The 20,932-nt window shown below is 42.0% G+C and overlaps 1 protein-coding gene across 7 annotated transcripts in view; it reads right to left on the bottom strand.

Moving 5' to 3' along the window:
• PPP3CA (protein phosphatase 3 catalytic subunit alpha) overlaps positions 1-20,932 on the bottom strand; it is a 665,570-nt gene that overhangs the window by 321,555 nt on the left and 323,083 nt on the right. For all 7 annotated transcript variants that reach the window (XM_078676076.1, XM_078676079.1, XM_078676081.1 and 4 more), the window contains exon 3: positions 10,994-11,118. In XM_078676076.1, coding sequence (XP_078532202.1) covers positions 10,994-11,118 — 125 coding nt within the window. The remainder of the gene's footprint in view (positions 1-10,993; positions 11,119-20,932) is intronic.

Here is a 20,932-nt window from a genome sequence, read left to right as displayed (position 1 = left end):
GATTTCCTAGCCACCTACTGTTGAGAACTGGCCAAACTGCAGAGTTTAATCAAATCAATGGAAACTTGCTGTTTCCGTTTACAACCATCAAGCTGTGACAAATTCACATTTCGGTACCTTGAACAGCAAGGACAGGCACCGGTGCATTATAGGACGGGCCAAACTCTTTTTTCTGCAATCTTTTCGCATACCAGATCCCCAAATTTAGGAATCTAGCCAGAAGTCACAGGTTGCTCTTTCACTTCATCAGTGGCAGAACAATTAAGATTCACATTTGAGCACTGAGCTCTGAAGTCTTGTAATTCATGTAAGACAGCGAAACATTCTTTGATCGCACAGATGGTGGCAGATGAGCCATATGACAAGGTTATCAAGATCTGCGACATACATTTGGAGCTGAAAAGGACCTCATAGGTCTGACAACCCAAAGATGTTCTAGGTAGATTATTTAACGCTCTCTGTACTTCATACAGTAGATAGATCCAACTACAACCTGAACGTAACACTCTAGCTGTTGACTGATTTAAGTCACGGTTCTTCCACTCTACTACTGAATTTCCCTCAGCATGACAGGGAGAGGAATAATGCACAGAAACACCCTGGTTGCCCATGGTAGCTTGGTAAGCCTTCAAGGCAAAGGTCAGGCCATGGTCAGAGTGTAATGCTGTTACTGCATATGTACAGAAGACTTGCAAATCTTTAATAACTGTTCAAGCATCAGCAGGATCGCAGTAGCCACACCCAGAGAAATTGAAAACATGAATTAACAGACAAAAAAATGTTTTTAAATGCACCATCCGAATGGAGTGCGCTGCAATTATCCAAATAGACACATTGTAGTTCTTCATTAGAAGCTAAAAGGAGTGCAGTGAGCGGACAATGGTGGGTCTTTTAATTCGCTGACAAATGTCACAATAAAGGTCATATTTTTTGTCTGCTTATTAAAGACCCGGCAACCAGTAGCTTTTCTGTAACAAGGAAACTAGCCGCCACACCAGCATGTAAACCAAAAGAGGAGGAGAGCCTATATAACCTTCTAGAGCCTAGGCTGCTCAAACAAACCACAAACATCAACATGGCTCTAGCAGGATGAATCTAAAAACCAAGTCAGAGTAAGACTTAATATTTGTCAACTCAGTGGTGTCTTAGACACCCTTAGAACTCAAGAAACAAAATGGTGGCATTGCTGGTCTGCAGAGAAGAAAAGAAAGAAGACACCAACAAGGAAAATAGTTCTTCTTGTCAAGAAACTTTTACTTATTCTTGTACGGTAAGCATATTTACAACACATATTAAAAAAGCCTGCTAGAATGTTGTTAACTAGGTAAAAATGTAACCACAAATGATGGCCAAAGGGCCATAATGGTAATATTCTAAAACTAGCCATCTCTAGGTACAAACGTCAAGTACTATAAGACTTATTAGTATATTATACAATCAAATTGCATTGAACCATATTCATATCATAGATCTGTCACAGCATATAAATTGTATGCTTGTTCTTTTCAACGGGCGTTGATCCTGGGTAATGTAGGTCGATGCATTTAGGCCCTTTTCTTTACGGTCTCCTCAGGACTTTGCAGAAAAAGTATTACCCAAAATTGAAACAAACTTTATATATCTATCCTTGATCAAGATCTACTGCAGTAAGGTTAAAAAATGTATTTAAAAGACAAGATGAAGGCTAGGTGCTTTTCATCTATCCATTACGCTCATGCGTTAATAGTCTCAGCGACTGGAATGCAGAAACCTTTTTCATCAATGATCACCCAGAAAAGTTTTTTAATCGAATTTAGAATAGTGGCAGCAAAAAAATTCGAAAATGGACTCTAGGTCCTGTGTCTGAGAATTCAAAACTTCAAACAAAGGTGAACTATTCCAATGGTTAATGTAATAGTTAGTCGCTATGCTCAAAAAAATAAGGAAAAAGTGGAAATAGCGGAGAGTCCCTATGAACCAATGCTAGTGCGTGTGGATTTACCAATTTTGGACTGGCTGCCTATTAATGTGCCCTGTAAGGAAAACTGTCAAATGAAAACCAGATTATACGACGGACAGAAGACACAATGAATACGTCACCTTGCAGAGGATTGAGGAAAAAAAATTGACCTCGCTGAAACAAGCACAATTCATAAAATTTAATTAATGCCAGCTTGCCTTCGCTGTAGCCACACTAGCATAGGCAGATGCTAATCCTTCATGCACAGCAATTATTAGCGCTAACCTGAGGTCCAGGTTGGGTGTCACTCAAGCCCAACCCGCAAATGCAGCCAAAAGGAATGTGTTGGGTACTCAACAGATAGGATTTAACGGTATAGTTTTTAGGTAGGGGCGTGCCACTAGCCGAAGCAGTGACCACAGGCATAATATCATTTATTCCCGCATGTGAACGAGAAAATCAAAGCTACTCCAACAATCTCAACATCTGACTTTGCAGCTTCATCAACCAATGAATTTCCTACAATTTAATTTAATTTACATTTTTAATCACATGATAAAACTTTATGCTGGTCATCACTGTTTTGTATAAAATACGAAGGCTATTTCTGAGCCTGGAATCATTATGGTCTTTGCACACATGTTTTCTCACTCACTAAATGCATTTGTTGAACGGTTGCTTTTACATCATTTCTTAATTTTGTATAGCTTTTTGTCACATACGCAATGTAAAAAAATGAGTACAGTATCTTGCTTTGATTATGAGGTGGTCATTGATTTTTATTTTTTAGTTTTATTCTAGTTAGCCCTGAGGAACAGCAGTTTGATTGTGAAAAACCTGGATTGGCACCTCTGTGAACTTTGGTTGCTCAAATTAGGAAGGATGAAATTATTTGATTTAAACATGATTTACTTCTGGAGTAAAATGGATTGAAATGGTAGAAATCATTGGAACTTCGTTGCTTTTATCTATTCATGTCCGCTGGCAGTGCATCTTAGTTCTTGGAGACCTGACGAGGCTCAGTTTTTCTACAAACATTTACGCGCACAGACGGGGCGTGTTTCAGGGGAGTATGCTCATACTTGGCCTTCAAGCATTAAACTCAAGACTTTTTCAAATTTAGTGTGCATTCTATCATTTATGCTGTAAGCAAAGACCGTACTTCATATGGCACAATCTTCAATTAGAGGAACCATACTAAATTGAAGACACATAGTGAGAATTCTACATTTATTTTCGGGTCAGGTATGGGGAAACACTGCTTTAAGCTGATTTGCTTTTTTGAAACCCAAAACAAAATGTCCTCCTGTTTGGTGGGCCTTTTACCCATAATGGCATTAACAGTCACTGGACTAATGGCAGACACTGCCATTGCTGTGGCAGTAGTTATTGTATGCAAAAAAACTACTCAGGAGACGCATTAAATAAGTACCTGACCTAGAACGCTGGTGGCACCTTGTTATACGGTTCCTACAAATCTAGCACAACTGTGTATTAGACCAACCCGAACTTCACAATTTAGAGACTTAGTCCACACATACCATAAGTAAGTGTTGGTATGTTTCAGGTAGCTCACAGTACCACATCCAACCCAAGATTTGACCAGGGTAACTGACAATACAGGAAACCTTAAACATGAAACTGATCCACAAGAATCCATGGAAACAGATCTAATACTTTCATTTGTTCGCTCTTGCATGCCCAAGGTTAACACAAGCAGGATATGAAAATTAATTTACAAACATTTATTGAAATGAACATATTCTTGCAAATAAAGCATGAGCTACAGGTATTAGAAAGATGAGACATGTTTCAGTAATCAGCATTATTAGAATGGTAAACAATATGAACAATTCAATTATTTTAATTGTTACTAATGCTACACCTTATTCCTATCTGTATCTACTACTATACTAAAGCGAGCATAGCAGGAGTACCCCTCTGCTAGGTCAACTGAGATAGTCTAACCCCCATACCTTGGTCTTAAACGGCAAGAAGCCGGTCTAAGTGTACAGGATGTTAGTCAGGGTCAGCTTGGCTTCATCTCAGTCACAGTTCACAGCAGTTCTATGATAATCCCAACATGAAAGTGCTCTTTTTCCCGAGCTTCAGCACTGAAGCAGTTTATGTAATAAAGTAAGTCCTATCCACTGTGGCAGAGGAGCTCATTTGGTTTCTTCTAGCTAAAACAAGCTGTCTCCCAACGAGCACAGAAAGAAAGGAAAACAATGGCACAGCGATCTAACTGTAGGACCCTGGTACCAACTGTACAGACCAGAGGGTGTCAATGCCTATCAGAAATGAACATATAGCACATTTACCCATTAGCAGGAAAGTGTTTGAAAAGTCACCACGAGAAAGAGATGTCAACCTAAGAAGGAGAATCTAAAATGGAGACTAAATGCGGTCCATGTAACCGGGGTGGCAGATGCAGTAAGGATAAGATTTATCTGAGCCAGAAATGTTTTTGCTGCCTTCTAGTCATTGAGGGAGAACAAGGTTGTCAATTCAACTGGATTCAATGCTGGCGCATCTACAGGCACTCTACTACTTGATTACATTCACTGGCTTTTGATGTGATATATTCCAACTCAATAAGATGTTTTTATGCCCTCATTTATACAGTGCACATCTCACCTGGGAGGGTATTCAGGCACTTGAAAGAAGGGGTTCTGTTGGCTCTGACAGGAGCCTAACTGAGGAACCAGGGTTTCAGTTTCTTGCAAAATTCAAAGACCGAGCTAGCAGCTCTGAAGTGCGGAGAGTTGTTCCAGACTTTAGGAGCAAGGTATGAGAAGGCATGCCCGCCGATTCTGGGTCTTCGGATGCAGGTGCAAGTGGGCGAGCAGGAAGCCGGCCGAGCAGAGGTTTCTAGTCGGTGTGGATGAGGACGCGGCTGTTAAGGTAAGTGTGGCCTTGATCTGTACGTGTGCGAGGAGCTTGAAGAGTTTGCTTTTATGGATAAGGAGCCAGTGGAGGTCTTTGAGGTGTGTGGAGAGGAGTAAATGGAGTAGGAGTTTGAGCGTGAGTCTTCTTTAGTGCTTTGGATGACCTTAAGCCACTTCGTGAGCAGGGCGGTCATGCAGACTGAGTGCACTGGCATAGCCCAGTCTGCTGGAGATATGAGACCGAGTGACAGTTCTATGGTGTTTAGCTGGAGCCATTTAAATTTTCCTGAGGAGCTTGTGGGTGTAGAATTCGGAGGAGACTTTGTATATTTGGTTAATTATCAAGAGCTGGATATCAACCATTATCAATAGGTTCCTGGCTCATTTGGCCTGAATAGATGCTGCTCTCAGTTCGGCTGGCCAACAGGCTCAGGTCCACAGTATGTTGTGCTTTCCCCCCCCAAAAAAGTATGTTCTACTTCTGCTTAGTCCGAGCTGAGTTTCAGGCAGTTGGTGTTCGTACAGCTGGTGACTTTGGACATATGATTATTAATTTGGTCTGGGTGTTGGGAGCGGCGTACAAGGGAAATGAAGAGCTGGGAGTCATTGGTGTACAAGCGGATGCAGATTCCACGGGTTTTCATGATGTTGGTGAGAGGTGCCATGTGGGTGTGGGCTGAGTGGATCCTTGTGGGACTCAACAGATGTGGTTGGCGACAGCAGAGGCCTATGTTGTCAGGCTGAAAGATTAGGTGCGACTAGTGAAGAAAGAGTTCATCCATTGGAGAGAGGATGTATGACGGTACGACGCGTACCGTCACAACGCGTGCTTTTACAACGCGTCCCTTACAACGCAAGTCGTTGGGGGCGCGGATTGAGAATAGAATAATTTACTATTCTACCACCAGTCCCCGTGGACACTAGGGAAGGTGTTGGAATAGTAAATATACTATTCTTAATCCTCTAGCACCCTCCAGCTCAAGTCGTGGTTACGACTTGCGTTGTAATGGACGCGTTGTAAAAGCCTTGCGGAGTAAAATCCGCGTGGTAAAGGATGTTTCCCTTGGAGAGCAGGTCCACATATGTCAGGTTTGTGGAGGCATTTTATGAGGATGGCTAGGAGACTGTTGAGAGGTTGAGCCTGATAAGTGCCATGGTGTTCCCTCTGTCCATGATCATGCAGATGTCGTGAGTGGCGGCAATGAGGGTGGCCTCGTGCTGTGCTTTGGCCTGAAGCCAGAATGAGGGGAGTCCAGGAGTTGGTGGCTGTTGAGGTGCTAGGTCAGTGATTTGTTGAGGAGTTTTTCCAGGACTTTAGCTGGTTAGGGAAGCAAGGAGATCGGTCAGTAGATTGCCACAGTCTTATGGTCTACTGAGGTTTCTTTTCCAGAAGGGTAGTATGGAGGCGTGTGGGGAGAGGGAGTCGTTGAGTATTAAAGTGAGTGCGGAGCAGGTGGGGTCAAGTCCCTTTGTGAAGATGAAGTATGGGCAGGTATCTGATGGGGATCATGAGTTAAGTGGAGCGCATGGTCAACGTGCTTTCCATCCCAGATATGGTGGGCTAACAAGTCATTGTTGTTTGCAAGGAGGCTTGACTTGTGTTGGAAGGAGGCAATGGGGAAAGGGTCTGGTGGGGGCAAAGTTGTTGTAGATGTTGATTTTGTCTCTGAAGTAGTGGGAGAATGGAGTGTGTAATCGTGTGATGGCTGGGGAGCTGACAGCAGGAGAGGTATGATGGGGTGACGGTTGTGAAGCTCGCAGCGGGGGGAGGGGGTAAAGTTCTTCACTATGGCAATTTCTTTGCCGTTGTTGGACCTGTTCTCAATTTTTTCTGTCAGAGCTGATCATTTGGTGGAATTATTGACAGTAAAACCGGAGGACTGATTTGTAGGTGATTTGTCATTTGCGTCATGGGTGTTGCCAACTTGGGGTGTTCGAGTTGATGCAATGTTGTTTTGTGAGTTTCTGTACCAGATTACTGAGGTCTGCACCACCTTGAAGAGTGCCTCGGACTCTGCGCAGGAGGTGATCCAGGCACTAAAATTGATGATGGATAATGAGGACGTCATGGTGGCACGGGTGGCAGGATTGCAGCTCCTTGATCTATGTTTCATCAGGGATCCTGTTCCAGTTGTGGCAAGCAGTTTTGGCGGTGGGGGTGCAGTTAAACATTGGTGGAGCATAAGCAGGTCAAGGTGGATGAGGAAGTTGTCAGTCCAGGTGAGAGGGACGGGCTTATCCACAATGATGTGGGCAAAGTTGGAGAAAATAGGTTAGAGGACATATCTGGTGGTGTGGGCGGGGTCTTTCACTTGTTGGGTGAGTCAGAGTGTATTATGGTCCTGCAAGAAGCTGATGGAGTTTGCGTCTGTGTGGTTTTCCAGCTGGAAATCGAAGTTGCGGAGTAGGATGAAAGAGATGGATTCAAACACCAAAGGGCGAATAGGACTTTGATGGAGTTTGCGCAATTAAATTGCGGTCCGAGAAGTCAGAAAAGAAGGAACCTTCCAAGGGAGGGGTCCGAGAAGTCAGAAAAGAAGGAACCTTCCAAGGGAGGGGTTGAAGGAGATCTGTAGCTTGAAAGCCAGTTGTTCCAGGCGGGGTCAGAGTTGGTGGATGGAAATTTGCTTAATGGATGACGGTTAACAGTCCTACTGATTTGCACGTTCTGTCCCATCTTGTGAATTTGAATTTGAAGCCGGGTAGGGGGACCGCTGCTGGGATGTCAGGTGTCAATGATGAAGGAAGCCAGGTTTTGGTTATGAAGAGGAGCTCTGGTGAGTGATAATGCAGGAGGTCCCAGACTTGGGTGACATGTATAACGAGCAAGCAGGTGTATCGGTCCGAAGTTGCGGGTAAGAAGGTAGGGGCTGGCAGTGGGAGCGGGTCTGAGGGCTCACAGGAGTAGTGACAGGTGACACAGGAAAAGTTCATTCAGTTGCTAGGGGGAGAGGCAAAGAAATGACTAATGTAGGGTACTCCGGTGTTTGGAGGTTAGTGTCAGAGAGCTGAATCTGAGGCTGTGGCGGGGTGGACTGTGGACTAGCGCAGACGAGCGTGCTGTGGCCGCCAATAAATAGGCCCTGGAGGAAGAATATCCAGGAGGTGATGGGCAGGGCTGGGGGAGAGAAAGGTAAAGCAGGTACGTAAGCAGCTGGGGGAAGGCCTCAGAGCGCGTAAAAGGGTGCTAAAGACGGAAGGAAAGGGCTAGTAAGCAAAAGGAGCACAAAGGAAAGATGGGAAAGAGAATAAAACTGGCATAAAGTGGCAAGAAGGCAAAAGCGGAAAAGAATGCTAGAATGAGTGTGAAAAAGCTGGAAACGGAATGCAAAAGTGAATGAAATTCAGGCAGAAAGGCAAAAGTTGAGAGATGAAACTAGAGTGACAGTGCGAGCGGTATATATATCTGAAAAAAGGCAAAGAGACAAAAAGCAAAGACATGCGGACAGTACACAAGAAAAGGGCAAATAGACAAAAGGGTAAGACAAGCAGACAAAGAACAAAAACTGAAAAAAAGACAAGCATGTACACAAGAAAAAAAGGCAAAGAGACAAAAGGCAAAAATAAGCAGGCAAACAAAGGGACCGGGCACAGATAAGGCAGGGTGGCACGGATCAGGCAGCACCTTCTTAATAGGTGGGCCGAGCTGTAGCAGACATTAGTTAGGGCCAGGAGTGGGTGGAGATATGGGGGCAGCAGGCAGTGCTGGAAGTGAGCAGCTGGAAAGCAGGTATGGGTGTGGCGCAGAGGGAGAAAAGGCGGGAATGGCTCAGAGGGGGGCAAAGGGAGCAACAAGGAGGAAAGATAAAACTACAGAAGAAAAAGGGCATAAAGGAAAAAGTGAGAAAGAAGGTAAACGGGCAAAAAGAGCCAAGTGGGCAAAAAGGACAAAAAATACAAGACAAGGCACAGGTAAGGCAGTGGGGCAGGGACAGGCAGCAACTCCTAGATATAATTTCCATAGAACGGGAAGTAGGAGAGAAGGCGGTGAGGAATCTGAAATTAGATCTACCAGAAAGATCATTACTGAGCGAAACTTGTTCTTGTGATGGATACTTCTAACCGTAGCTTCCTCTTTGTTTGAATAGACACCAAAGCAGCGCCTCCTTAAGTACTAGAAATAGCGGAGAACAAAAAGCTGAGCAGGACAGAAGAGGCAAAATGCCCCTCTTGCTAGGCTTGACTGTCAAGGCAGTAGAGCTTCGCGAACATGTGTACTGAAGCCCACATAGCTGCATGTCAAACTCAAAGGTTTGTGCCTTTGTAACACATTTCAGTAATGATAGAAGGCATTGATCGGACACACTTTTATGTAAATAATTAGGTCTCCAATGTGGTACAGCTTCTCAGACTGAAGCACTGTAATATAATGGGTGATGAAGAGAAGTGTGCATGTATGAACAGTCTCTGGGAGAATCGCCCAAACTAAACATCAAACAGACTCACTGATAGTGTTAAGGATTGTCATTTCATTTCTCTTTTCCACCTGAAAGAAGAGAATCTAGAAACACTCCGGAATTGGCTTGGTTTAGATAGAAAATGAATAGATTGACGGATATTCAGTTACATGCCTGAACATCAGTCTTTATCATCATGTCTACCGCCAAAATGTGTTTGGGTACCGATCCTCTATCTGTGCAGATTGTCACACTGTGTCAAATAGTATGTCTTATACAGAGGATAAATTAAACTGATGCATAACATGATCAAGGATGTATTTAGTGTATACATCTTTCTGATTCCTTGCAGGACGTCCAGTATTATGTCCATATTATCATATTGAAATCCATGCATTTAACTGTTGCATTTGCCAAGTGTGTTATTATTCTGTGTATCTATAACATCGATTTGGAATAACGCTATTACACAGGACAGCTTCAAAAAAACAATAAATAAGCTTACCAACCATCTTTCATTGATAAAAGACAAAGATTTGTTAGTAGAAAGAAACCAAGAAAAATAAACCGATATTTATCAAAGCTAGATTTGGTTGTTTGCCAGGACTATGTCACTTACCACCATGTAAGAGATCGAAGAAGAAAATCTATGCAGGCTTTGTAAATTAGTACCAGAAAACATTATTCATTTATTGTGTCTCTGCCTGGATTTGGAAAGTGAAAGAAAAACTACCCTTAAGAGACTGTTTAATATATGTGGTGTAAGGACATGTAGGCAAGCCCTGATTGCATGCTTAAACCCTGAGGACTTAGAAATGAATTCAGCATTTGTAAAATGTTTATGTGCTGTAAAACAGAAGTTGGAGGCTTTTATTTGAGTTACTTATCGATTGAGCTAACATGTACAAAATATAATCAAGTCTTTGCACCTAATACTCTAATACTAAACAATCAATTGTTTTATAATCTAACGTGTAGGATATATAAGCAAATCACTGGTTATAAACTGGAAAGCAGGATTGCTTAATAATTTTAATAACTTGTTGATATTTTAGCTATTCTTGTAAGATTTTAATTAATCAAACAAATAAACCTGAAACATCTCTCTCTCTCTCTCTCTCTCTCTATATATATATATATATATATATATATATATATATATATATATATATATATATATATATATATATATATATAAATATCCGTAGCTCAGCTCCAGTAGCTCGATCGGAGTCACTCCTCAGCAAACACGGACACAGAAAAGGAAATGGATGCTAAATTATTTTATTTTGTGCTGTTCTGCCCCCATAAAATATATATATATATATATATATATAAACAACATTCAAATGTATACAGATATATATATATGTATGTATATATATATATATGTATGTATATATATATATATATATATATATATATATATATATATATATATATATATATATATATATATATATATATATATATATATATATATATATATATCTGTATACAATGTAATGTTGCTCAGTTGATATCTGGCAAAACCTTTCTGTTAGAGAGCATTGCATAAATACAAGCCCAAGCCTTATTCTGAGAACAGTCTTTGAAGTGCTTTATTTTATAAAGTGAAATTCCTTTCCAGGTGGTGTTGTGTTATGTTATGTTTATTGCTTCGTCATGTTTGAGCCTCAATGTGGGAGAGTGGTATTCTGTATTATCTGGAGGTGAGAAGCAATACAATGGCCAACACCCTTTTCAATACAGAACAAAAAATGACTTACTTCAATACTGAAATATCCTCTGTCAACGTAGTCCCCTAAGAAGAGGTAGCGCGTGTTGGCAGGAGAGCCCCCGACTTCAAACAACTTCATCAAGTCAAAGAACTGCCCATGGATATCGCCACAAACTAGAGGAAAGAGAACACAAGGCTGTTGTGAGGTGGAGTAAAGTAAATTTTCATTCTGTTATTCATTTCTGCAGTTCACAGTTTCTAACGTCTACTTAATAGAACATTTGCAAGATGGCATGACCACAGTTAAAAGGAGAAAATTAGTATTTTACCACTGCCACATTCAGACTTGTATTTATATAACTGTGCTGGCTTCACTTCTACGTAACATTACTGTGCTGCCATAACTGAAACGAGCAACTGCTTCCGTATGGTGTACTTACTCTGATACATGCTTAATGTGTTAATTAAATGAACTCAAATTATATTTAAAAGACAGCACAAACGTTAAATACTTAGCTTTAATAATAATTACGTATAAATTAAACTAAAATGAAAAATGCTAACTTCTTAATTATATTAAGTTTAACTGAAACAAAGTAGGTAAAATTAAAATACACTCCTAACTGTAAAAATATAAATAATGAAATTGAATTAGCCATCAATAACCCTAACAAATATTTAATAGTTAGTTATCCTATTTATATTAAACAAATTCAAATTGAAGGGAGTAGTAAACCCAATTCTAAATTAATGTAACCTGGTTATTTAGATACTTGCTTAACCTTAATAATGTAATGTCAACACAATTTAGTGTAAATGAAAAGAAGTATGCAACTTTTTTAGAGGAGTTGTACAAATGATGGGGCTGAACGTGTGGAAAAATTATTAACATTATGTGGACAAAGCGGACGGCGACAACTCAAATCCAACTCAAGGGCCGCATCTTGACATCGCTGAGTTTGCCCTCTTGGTGACTGGGCTTTCCTTCATTCATCAAGGAGTATGGTTTAATTTCTAAAACGTTTTACATTAAATGCACACTATCGCCAAATGTCAGAACACGTTCGCTTAACGCAGCCAGGACCCACGATATCGATGCTCCGATCACGCAAATGAAAACGTGCATATAAATGAACGGCTCGATATCGGTAGCGCTTCCTTTCTGCATCCTGTTGTAAGATGCTGTAAGATAGCTGCAGCGACGCTCGCGCTAAAATAACACCCACAGCAAAGATTTGCGCGCGTGACTCCTCTCTCACCGGGCTTCGTCACACTAGGCCAGCGGTCTTCAATCTGTGGGGCGCGACCCCCAGGGGGGTCGTGGAGTCCTGGGAAGGGGGTCGCAGATTCTGCAGAGTGCAGTTCCTGGCATTGGGCTGATCGAGGGTGCTCACGGCGGAGGCCTAATTCACACCGAGGTGTCGCCTCATTAACAAGTAAAAGGTCTTTTAAAGACTTGTCAAGTACTTGGGTGTGACTGTGTGTGTGTCCCTGAAGCTGTTTCAGCCGGGCTCACATACACGAGCTGGGGGGAGCTGGGGGGGGGGGGTGCCAGGGGCAAGCAGGCTGTAGTGTAGCCCTTTGAGTTCAATGGATGTTGTGCGCCTGGAGCTGTGGGTCCCGTGACACGTCCCCCGCCCCCAGCAGGGAGGCACAGAGATGCCCTCCCATGAGCGGGAAAGAAGAAGGGAGACGACGCAGAGAGATACTGACCCCACCCCTCCCCCCCCATGAGAGAGGCACAGAAAAGGTGGGTGGATGAATGATGGGTGGATGGATGGATGTAAGGCTGAAGGATGGATGGATGTGTGAAAAGGTGGGTGGATGAATGATGAGTGGATGGATGTGTGAAAAGGTGGGGGGATGAATGATGAGTGGATGGATGTGTGAAAAGGTGGGGGGATGAATGATGGGTGGATGGATGAAAGGGTGGATGGATGGATGGATGAAAGGGTGGATGGATGAAGGATGGATTTATGGATGGGAGGATGAAAGGGTGGATGGATGAAGGATGGATGTATGGATGGGAGGATGAAAGGGTGGATGGATGAAGGATGGATGTATGGATGGGAGGATGAAAGGGTGGATGGATGTATGAATGGATAAAAGGTTGCATGGATGAATGATGGATGGATGTGTGAAAAGGTGGGTGGATGAATGATGGGTGGATGGATGGAAGGGTGGATGGGTAAAGGATGGATGTATGGATGGAAGGATGAAAGGGTGGATGGATGAAGGATAGATGTATGGATGGAAGGATGAAAGGGTGGATGGATGAAGGATGGATGTATGGATGGATGTGTGAAAATGTGGGTGGATGAATGATGGAGGGATGTGATGAGGTCTAACAGGCGCATTTATGGTTGTCAAAAGTTGTTGATGAGGAGTACCAGTTTCTAGAAACGTTTGTCGGAAGGGGGTCCTTACGCCTAAAAAGGTTTTACAAGGGGGTCTCGGCATCAAAAAGTTTGAAGACCTCTGCACTAGGCGCACCTGAAGGCCGGAGACTGAGGTTCCATGGAACACGGAAACGGCGCTCTACCTGCGCGTGACACCGGAAGGAAGTGGAGCCTGTGCTTCAGACAGTGGAAGCTCCAAGCAGCGTCAGGAATACCACCCTTTCGAAAACCGCAGCGCAATGTAGTATTCCCATACATTTAAGTAGGTGAATTACAGGCCTGCCCTCCATCTCGCCACGTTACCACACTTTCCAGTAATAAATACGCAGCACTTTCAGGACGCCTAGGCTCAATAATCAAACAACCGACCATGCATTTTTTAACGATCCATTACGTATGAAACGTCAATAGTCTATTGTATACACCATCCTATTGTAGATGAATATTAACGAATATAATTCTCATATTGTAATCTTATTTTCAATATATGTTTGCCAGGTTTCTCATTTTGGAAAAAACAAAGTTGTCAGATATCTCACATGCAAACTATTCATGTTGTGCTAGCGCGCATTAAAAAAAAAAGTCTTATGACTAGGTCATCTTTGTGATGTTCTACGTTTCTGTATTATGCGATATTTCTATTTTTAACAGGGCACAGAGGACATGAGTGTGTGGCATTAATATTTAGTGAGTACGGAATGAATTTTTAGTGTTCCATGTGGGCAATTGGGAGAGGGTTTAAGGTAATTTAGACATATATTTCCACTTAGATATTATGTCAAGTGGCATTATGTTGAAATGTTTATAAAAGTATGAATTTATCATTTTATGCATGTTTGAATAAATAAAAAATATATTCTTATTTTAAACTGATAAAGGGCTCTGCATTGAATGCTTTGTTTACGTGCACGAATGACTATAGAGTATTGAGTATTCTATAAAGTATATTGGGGAGATATATTCACTGAAAAAAACAAAAGGTTAAAGGGACGTTATAGTTAGGCTCTTATTTCACTCGTACCAAACTAGAGAAATTCATCAGTCTTGAAACCTTAAGAGGTGATATGTTTGCACTTTACAAAGGGATTATAAAGTTACCCGAGGTAACTAAAGCTTACGCCCCGCGATGCAGTTTACAACCTCACATATTACATCACTGGTGACATCACTAAGGACATCTCAAATTACATCACTGATGAAATCACTGATGGCAACATCCAGTGATTATGTTTTCCAAGAGTTTTTGTGTTTTAAACATATATGGTAAGGTACCACTGAAGTTAAATTTGTATACTTTGTGTACTATCAGTGATTCCTTTTTTTTTTTTTTTTAGCATAGTTTATGTGGGTCACTGTGACAATGTGTATCAGTGTGTGAGTGGGTGTCTAAGTGCCTGTACAGATGTGCGTGTGTGAGCGGTTGTAGGAGTGTTTAAGTGTGTGTGTGTAAGTAGCTGTGTGGGTGACTTAGTAACTGTGTGCGTGGCTGTATTGGCGAGTGAGTGGTTGTGTCAGTCAGTTGGCTGATTGGGTGGGTGAGTGAGAACTGTATGAGTGGAGGGTCAGCGCAGCCCCCTTCACAGCTTGATTTGGCCCCGGGGATGTGGTGATCTCCGGTATCTGCACTGTCCCCCTCCCCCACATTGCTTTTATAATTAACCTGGTGGGGATGGTGGCACCTAGGGCTTGTAATCAGCCCAGGAGAGGGGTTCGCTTGGACCCCCTCCATGATTAAATCAAAAGCCCCGGGAAGGTGGTGGTCCTCTGGGCTCTAAGAGTCTTAGCAAGGGGCTCCGTGCACCCCCCTCTTTTTTTTTTTAAATGCCCCCGGTACCTGGCGCTGGAGATCGCATTTTTTTCCAGTTTTGCTGTAAATTTGCTGATCCACCCATAATTTCATAGCAAAATTGGAAAAAAAACACCACCACATCTGGGGGACAGGCTATTCCTACCCTGCCCCATTGTCGATATTTTTAATGTTTTTTGTGGATCCAGGCTGAAAAAGTCGTAAGACGGCTGCCAATACTTCCTGGTTGATGTATTGGCAGCCAATTAGATTACAGCACGTGGACTGTCGCATCCACGCCCCTAGATATACCATTTCAGGATTTCCGTTAATATCAGTAAAAGTACTAAACTATTTTACATTAAACTACCAAAAGGCACTTCCCTGGACCAGGATCTAGCATTCTTCCAAATTTGGAGTAATTCCAGCCAGCTATTCGGGCTGTAGTCTTCTCTAAATTCCCTATGGAAATTAACAGGAGGGAAATGCGTTTTGGAACCCCCCCCCCCCCCCCTTTTCTTTGCCCCTGCTTCTCAGACCACCCCGAAACTTTCCAGACAGCAAGTAAAGTAAGCGTCAAATTAGTTTTGAAAGTTTCGTGAAGATTCATCAAACGGCACCCAACTTATTGGCAAAACAAAAAAAGCTTTTTCTATGGAAACTCCGATATTGATTATATATATATATATTTATATATATACACATACATACATCATTCCTACCCCTCCTTCTCCAAAAGCAGGCACCGGCAACAAGGAATGCTGAAAAAAGATTTTTATTTCATGGCAGAAGCTGACACAGGACGGTGCTTTTCGGTGGTATCTACCACCTATATATCATTTTTTCAGGGGTCCTCTCTTTGCAGGTTGAAGCAGATAATCATTCTACTTATGACTTTAATTTGGGTCTCCAGTAGTGCACGATGAAGCCTTGTTTCACTTATTGAACCAGACATTCTCAAAAGCAGTTATATGTATATGTGCTTTGCAGCATGCATGAAGTAAAATAAACAATACACACCTACAATGACTAAGGGGATTGAGTGTTTTTACATTCTCAAAAGCAGTTATATGTATATGTGCTTTGCAGCATGCATGAAGTAAAATAAACAATACACACCTACAATGACTAAGGGGATTGAGTGTTTTTACATTCTCAAAAGCAGTTATATGTATATGTGCTTTGCAGCATGCATGAACTAAAATAAACAATACACACCTCCAATGACTAAGGGGATTGAGTGTGAAAGAAATGAGTGAGTAGGTTTGGAGAGGGGAGAAGAGGGAGGGAAACACGATATTGGTCGAGGTCAGCATTAGGGAATGGTCAGTCACTGAGTCAATCTGAGGTTACATACACAAAAAAGGGAGCAAGAGGGAGGAAAATGTACTGATATGTCCTCCCTTAAATACCACAGCAACAGTATAGTAAGCTATGAACAGAGCTTATTGGCAGGGTACGTTAATGTTGCCCTACTTTTTCCGTTTTGAAAGAATAGCCTACATGTAAGCATGATGTAACACCACTACACAGAACTTTTCTGTCTACATTTATTTCACCATTCCTCAGAGCATAAGCGAGAGAAAGGAGAGACGTGATTGCCAGTGGAATTGGCCCTTGAAGAACTAAGTTGCGAGCCAGCAGTATGCTAAGTATGCTTCGAAACTATATGTGCCTCTGAAAGGACGTCCGGTTATTTTAATTTTTTTGCTTATTCAGACATGCAGTTTGTGACTACAGGAAGATGTTCTTTCTCCATCCCTTGTGAGACGATTTGCCTGGTGCTTGATATTAATAACCAGATATGAGAAATATCCTTTATATCTCCCTTTTCACCAGAGTACAGTGTTATCATGAAGCCAGCTATGTAACACTAATCACCTTTGCATGTTGAAACTAAGTGTAACGTGTATACATTTCTCAATTTTAATGCGTTTTTTTGGTTCTTAATCCATAGTTATAACCTTGCTAGCAGATAGAAACATAGCATTTTGATTAAATCCTTGTGACCCTTTGGGCATCAAAGTAAGCAGACACATGTTGGCTAAATATGATGATGGGATAATTTCCCTCTTTATTCACGAACATAGGTTTTAATCTTGTCTGGAGAAAATAAGAATGCAATACATTGAGTGATCATTTCCAAGGCAAATTTTGCTTCCAAAAACACATGCTAGATCTCAAACAAAGTAAGCAGCATGTAAAGTTCTCCCACTAGAACGGTTGAGCCCATCTGAACCAAAATAATATCGAGATGTAGAGTACTGGTGATGAAGCATGCCACCAGTTTGGGGTGAGGGCTATTCTTCCAAAAAGGAAACGGCTAGTGGGTGCAAATATACACTGCTAACAGACTCTCCTCCCCCCCCCGGAGTTTTATGTAGTGCGAACTTGACCCAAAGGTATCTGCTATCAGACCGCTTTACATGAGTACCAGTTACGTTACACAAGGACACATTAATTTTTGTTAGGCATGGGGAGATTAAGCGATTTGCCCAGAATCACAGGATGTTGAGCGTCTTTGTCGAGACTCGAACCCGGTTCCCCAGATTTGAGATAGACCGCCTTAGCCTGTTCGGCCACATCCTCTCCTCATAAAGGTGTTCATAGTTTAGTTTGGAGTGGTAATCACGGAGTTTATACATGGTATAGGAATAGGGTACCCATCACGTGCTTACAGCAGCAAGGGGCATATTGGACACATACTAAGCCTCACAATCCACCTCCCTTTATAGAACTCAGATTCACCTGCAAATAGCAGAGGCCACCAGCACCATGATTTTACACTTGCCCACACAGTCGCCTAAAATTGCTATATGTTAAAATTCTGCCATAGCAGAAAAGCTAAACTACTGTGGCCATTACTCGAGCACCCAAATTAAAATGAAGAGACATCTGATGAATGGTAACGAAAAAAATGCATAATTAGACATACCAACTTCTTTTTCATAAAGAATGCACAGTATACTCGGCATCAAAATAAACAGTCTGCCTGCCACTAGTGAGACCAGAGCTGAAATTCAGGTACCAAAGAGGAAGGATTGTGGCTAAAAAGCAGAAATTCAAATGCAAAACGTGCTCACTTGTCAACCAGAGTGAAGGCCAGCGTTGACATTCTGATTAGCAGGAGACTAGCGAAACTTGCATCTTTTTACATACAGCTGGCACGATACTCCATCTGTAGCAAGGCAAACCAAGTAGTCGGCATAGAGACCTGGGCAGAAGGAACATACGTTTCATAATGCCGACGCCCAAATGACTGTTAAAATCTAACTGCTGGTATAGGGATATTCCCCAAAAGCGACTTGTGAATTGAAAAGGAGCCTCCAACATGCCATCGAGCAGCAATGAGAAAGTTCAGAGGTTCATTCAGCAGCACTGCCCCATGATGGTGAGAACATCAACGCGTTATTTACAAAAGAGAAAGTAACAATTAGACATTTCTGTTACAATAGTGAGGCAGCACCCCACCGTTTGTTTTTGCTTATTGTGGCAGAAGGTGTTGGTAGGTTGACTTTGCTGCATCCCGAAAACGAAGCAGCAGGTCAACGAACCAGTGTGGCAGTTATTATGAAGGAGGTTGTTTTGTCGCAATGTATGTTTGCAATCCTTTTTTTAAAAGATTAGATTATCAAGTTTAAAACCGTAGCAAATGGTTGTACGTGATTTCATAGAAATACTATTTCACTGCGAAACCATTTAATTGAACTTTTCAGAATAATTGGCACTTACCTTTTCATAGAAACCAATTCGTGGGATGTCTTTTTGGTCGAAATTGGCTTTTGAATGCAATTTCTTTTATAGAGGAAATGCAATGGTTTCAGGTCTTACTTTCAGAAACAGTTGTGTCTGATATTTTTATTTCAGTGCTTTACTTCAGAGGCCATTATTTCATCTTTATATATTTTACACTGTCAAACAATGAATTTGGATACTTTTAATTCGCTGACCCATTACCTCTCGAACACCATTTATCACTGACCCCTCACAACCCCAAAACACCATCAATCCCTGTCCCCTACAACCCCTCGCCATACCTAAACTACTCTCAACCCTGAAGCCTAATAGCCCTTTCAACCCCAAAAATCCATCATCCCTGAACCATAAAAAAAACTCACTACACTAACTCCACCCATTACTGAACCCTAAAAACCCCTTTCTATGCCTAACCCCCTCCCATCCGCTAACCCTTAAAATACCTCAGCACACCCAAACTGCACCCATCCTTAAACACTAAAAAAAACCTTCACCACCCTTAAACACCAGCCATCCATGACCCGAAATAACTCATCACCCTAAACTTCTCCTCCCTGAACCCTGAAAACCCTTTTCTAGATCTACATTCCACCATCCCTGGATTCTTAAACCCCTTCACCACCCTAAACGCCACCCCCTCCTGAACCCTAACAATTTTTCATCGCCTTGGCTGCTACCCTTAATTGAATTAAAAAAAATCTTCCCTGCCCTAAAATCCGCCCATACATGAGCCCCAAACCCCCTTAACACCTTACACTCACCCATCACTGAAACCTAAAAACACCTCACACACCCAAACACCACTTCAGTAAATCCAGAAAAAAAATCTCACCACCCATACACTCCACCCATCTCTGAACCCTAAAAACTTGTTTCTATTCCAGCACTCCATCTATTCCTGACCCCTAAGAACCCCTCATCACCCTAAACATTACCCATTCCTGAACCCAAACCTCCACAATATTCCTAAACTCCACCAAAGTTTAATGCACGTTGACTTGTTCCTTTAAATTAACTTTTATTAATTTTCGATTTTAGTGTATTTTCTCAAAAACGTCTTTCCTCAAAATTGGTTTTCCAATATTTGGTTTCCTCCAGTGTGGTTTATCAGTTTTCGTGTTCCATTAATTTGCATATATCAGTAGCAAATAAGTTGATGTGGCACTATTGCAAATTCAATTCTCTGTTCACATTTACTAGTAGCGTGAGAGCATCGTAACAAAAAAAGATGGAGTGCACAGAAACAGCAATCACACATAATAGTACATGTACCTTATGTGGCCATGGGTGAGAGCACACGCAAGAATAATGGGTCATCTTGCCAGAGGAAGATGGCAGTGGAAATCTCCGAAAACTGATCAATTTTTCTGCTATCCCGTGTTATGGAGTGCAGGCTAAAGAGGTTGGATCAGTAGTTGGGGACTGCCTGACAGATTCTGTCTTGTAGGGACATGGGCTAGGCAGTTACGATATGTGATGTAAGCCTTTGACATAAGGAGACTTTATTATGGGTGTCTGGGGGGTAGGGTGGCAGAATAAACGCTACTAGGATTGTAAGAAAGGGAATAGATGGCAAACCTCAGGCCTCCAAGTGTGTGAGGGCATAGGAGGGAGAGCCCACCAAGCAGGTTATTGCAATAACTGCCAATGACATGTACAAGCTATTAATGGAGACTGTTGGTACAAGGACATGGTAAGTTGGTTTTTATCTTGCAAATGTTTAGTAGGCTGGAGGACAGTCCCAGGAGACCACCTTGGTTAAGACAAATGTGAGCAACTGAGGAGATTGTGTGAGAAGGAAACAGGGGTGGGAAAAGTTTTGGCAGTGCTGTGTATACACAGGAAATAGGATTTTGACCTTAGTGGAGTTCAGCAACAGGGAACAGGGCCTATGCAGTAATCTGGCAATGGCAGAAAAACTTGTCTGAGAGGTCAGTGTCTAAGGGCCGGTTTCCTGGCTGTTTGTGGGCCCGTTTTAAGCCCTGGTGGGCCGTTCTTTTTACTGTTGATTTCTCCGACATTACCACAAACGTTGTCTTCAGCAAGC

Source organism: Lissotriton helveticus, chromosome 2_1, assembly GCF_964261635.1.
Source record: "Lissotriton helveticus chromosome 2_1, aLisHel1.1, whole genome shotgun sequence".
Taxonomy (NCBI): Eukaryota; Metazoa; Chordata; class Amphibia; order Caudata; family Salamandridae; genus Lissotriton; species Lissotriton helveticus.
This window is presented reverse-complemented; position numbering and strand designations above follow the sequence as displayed.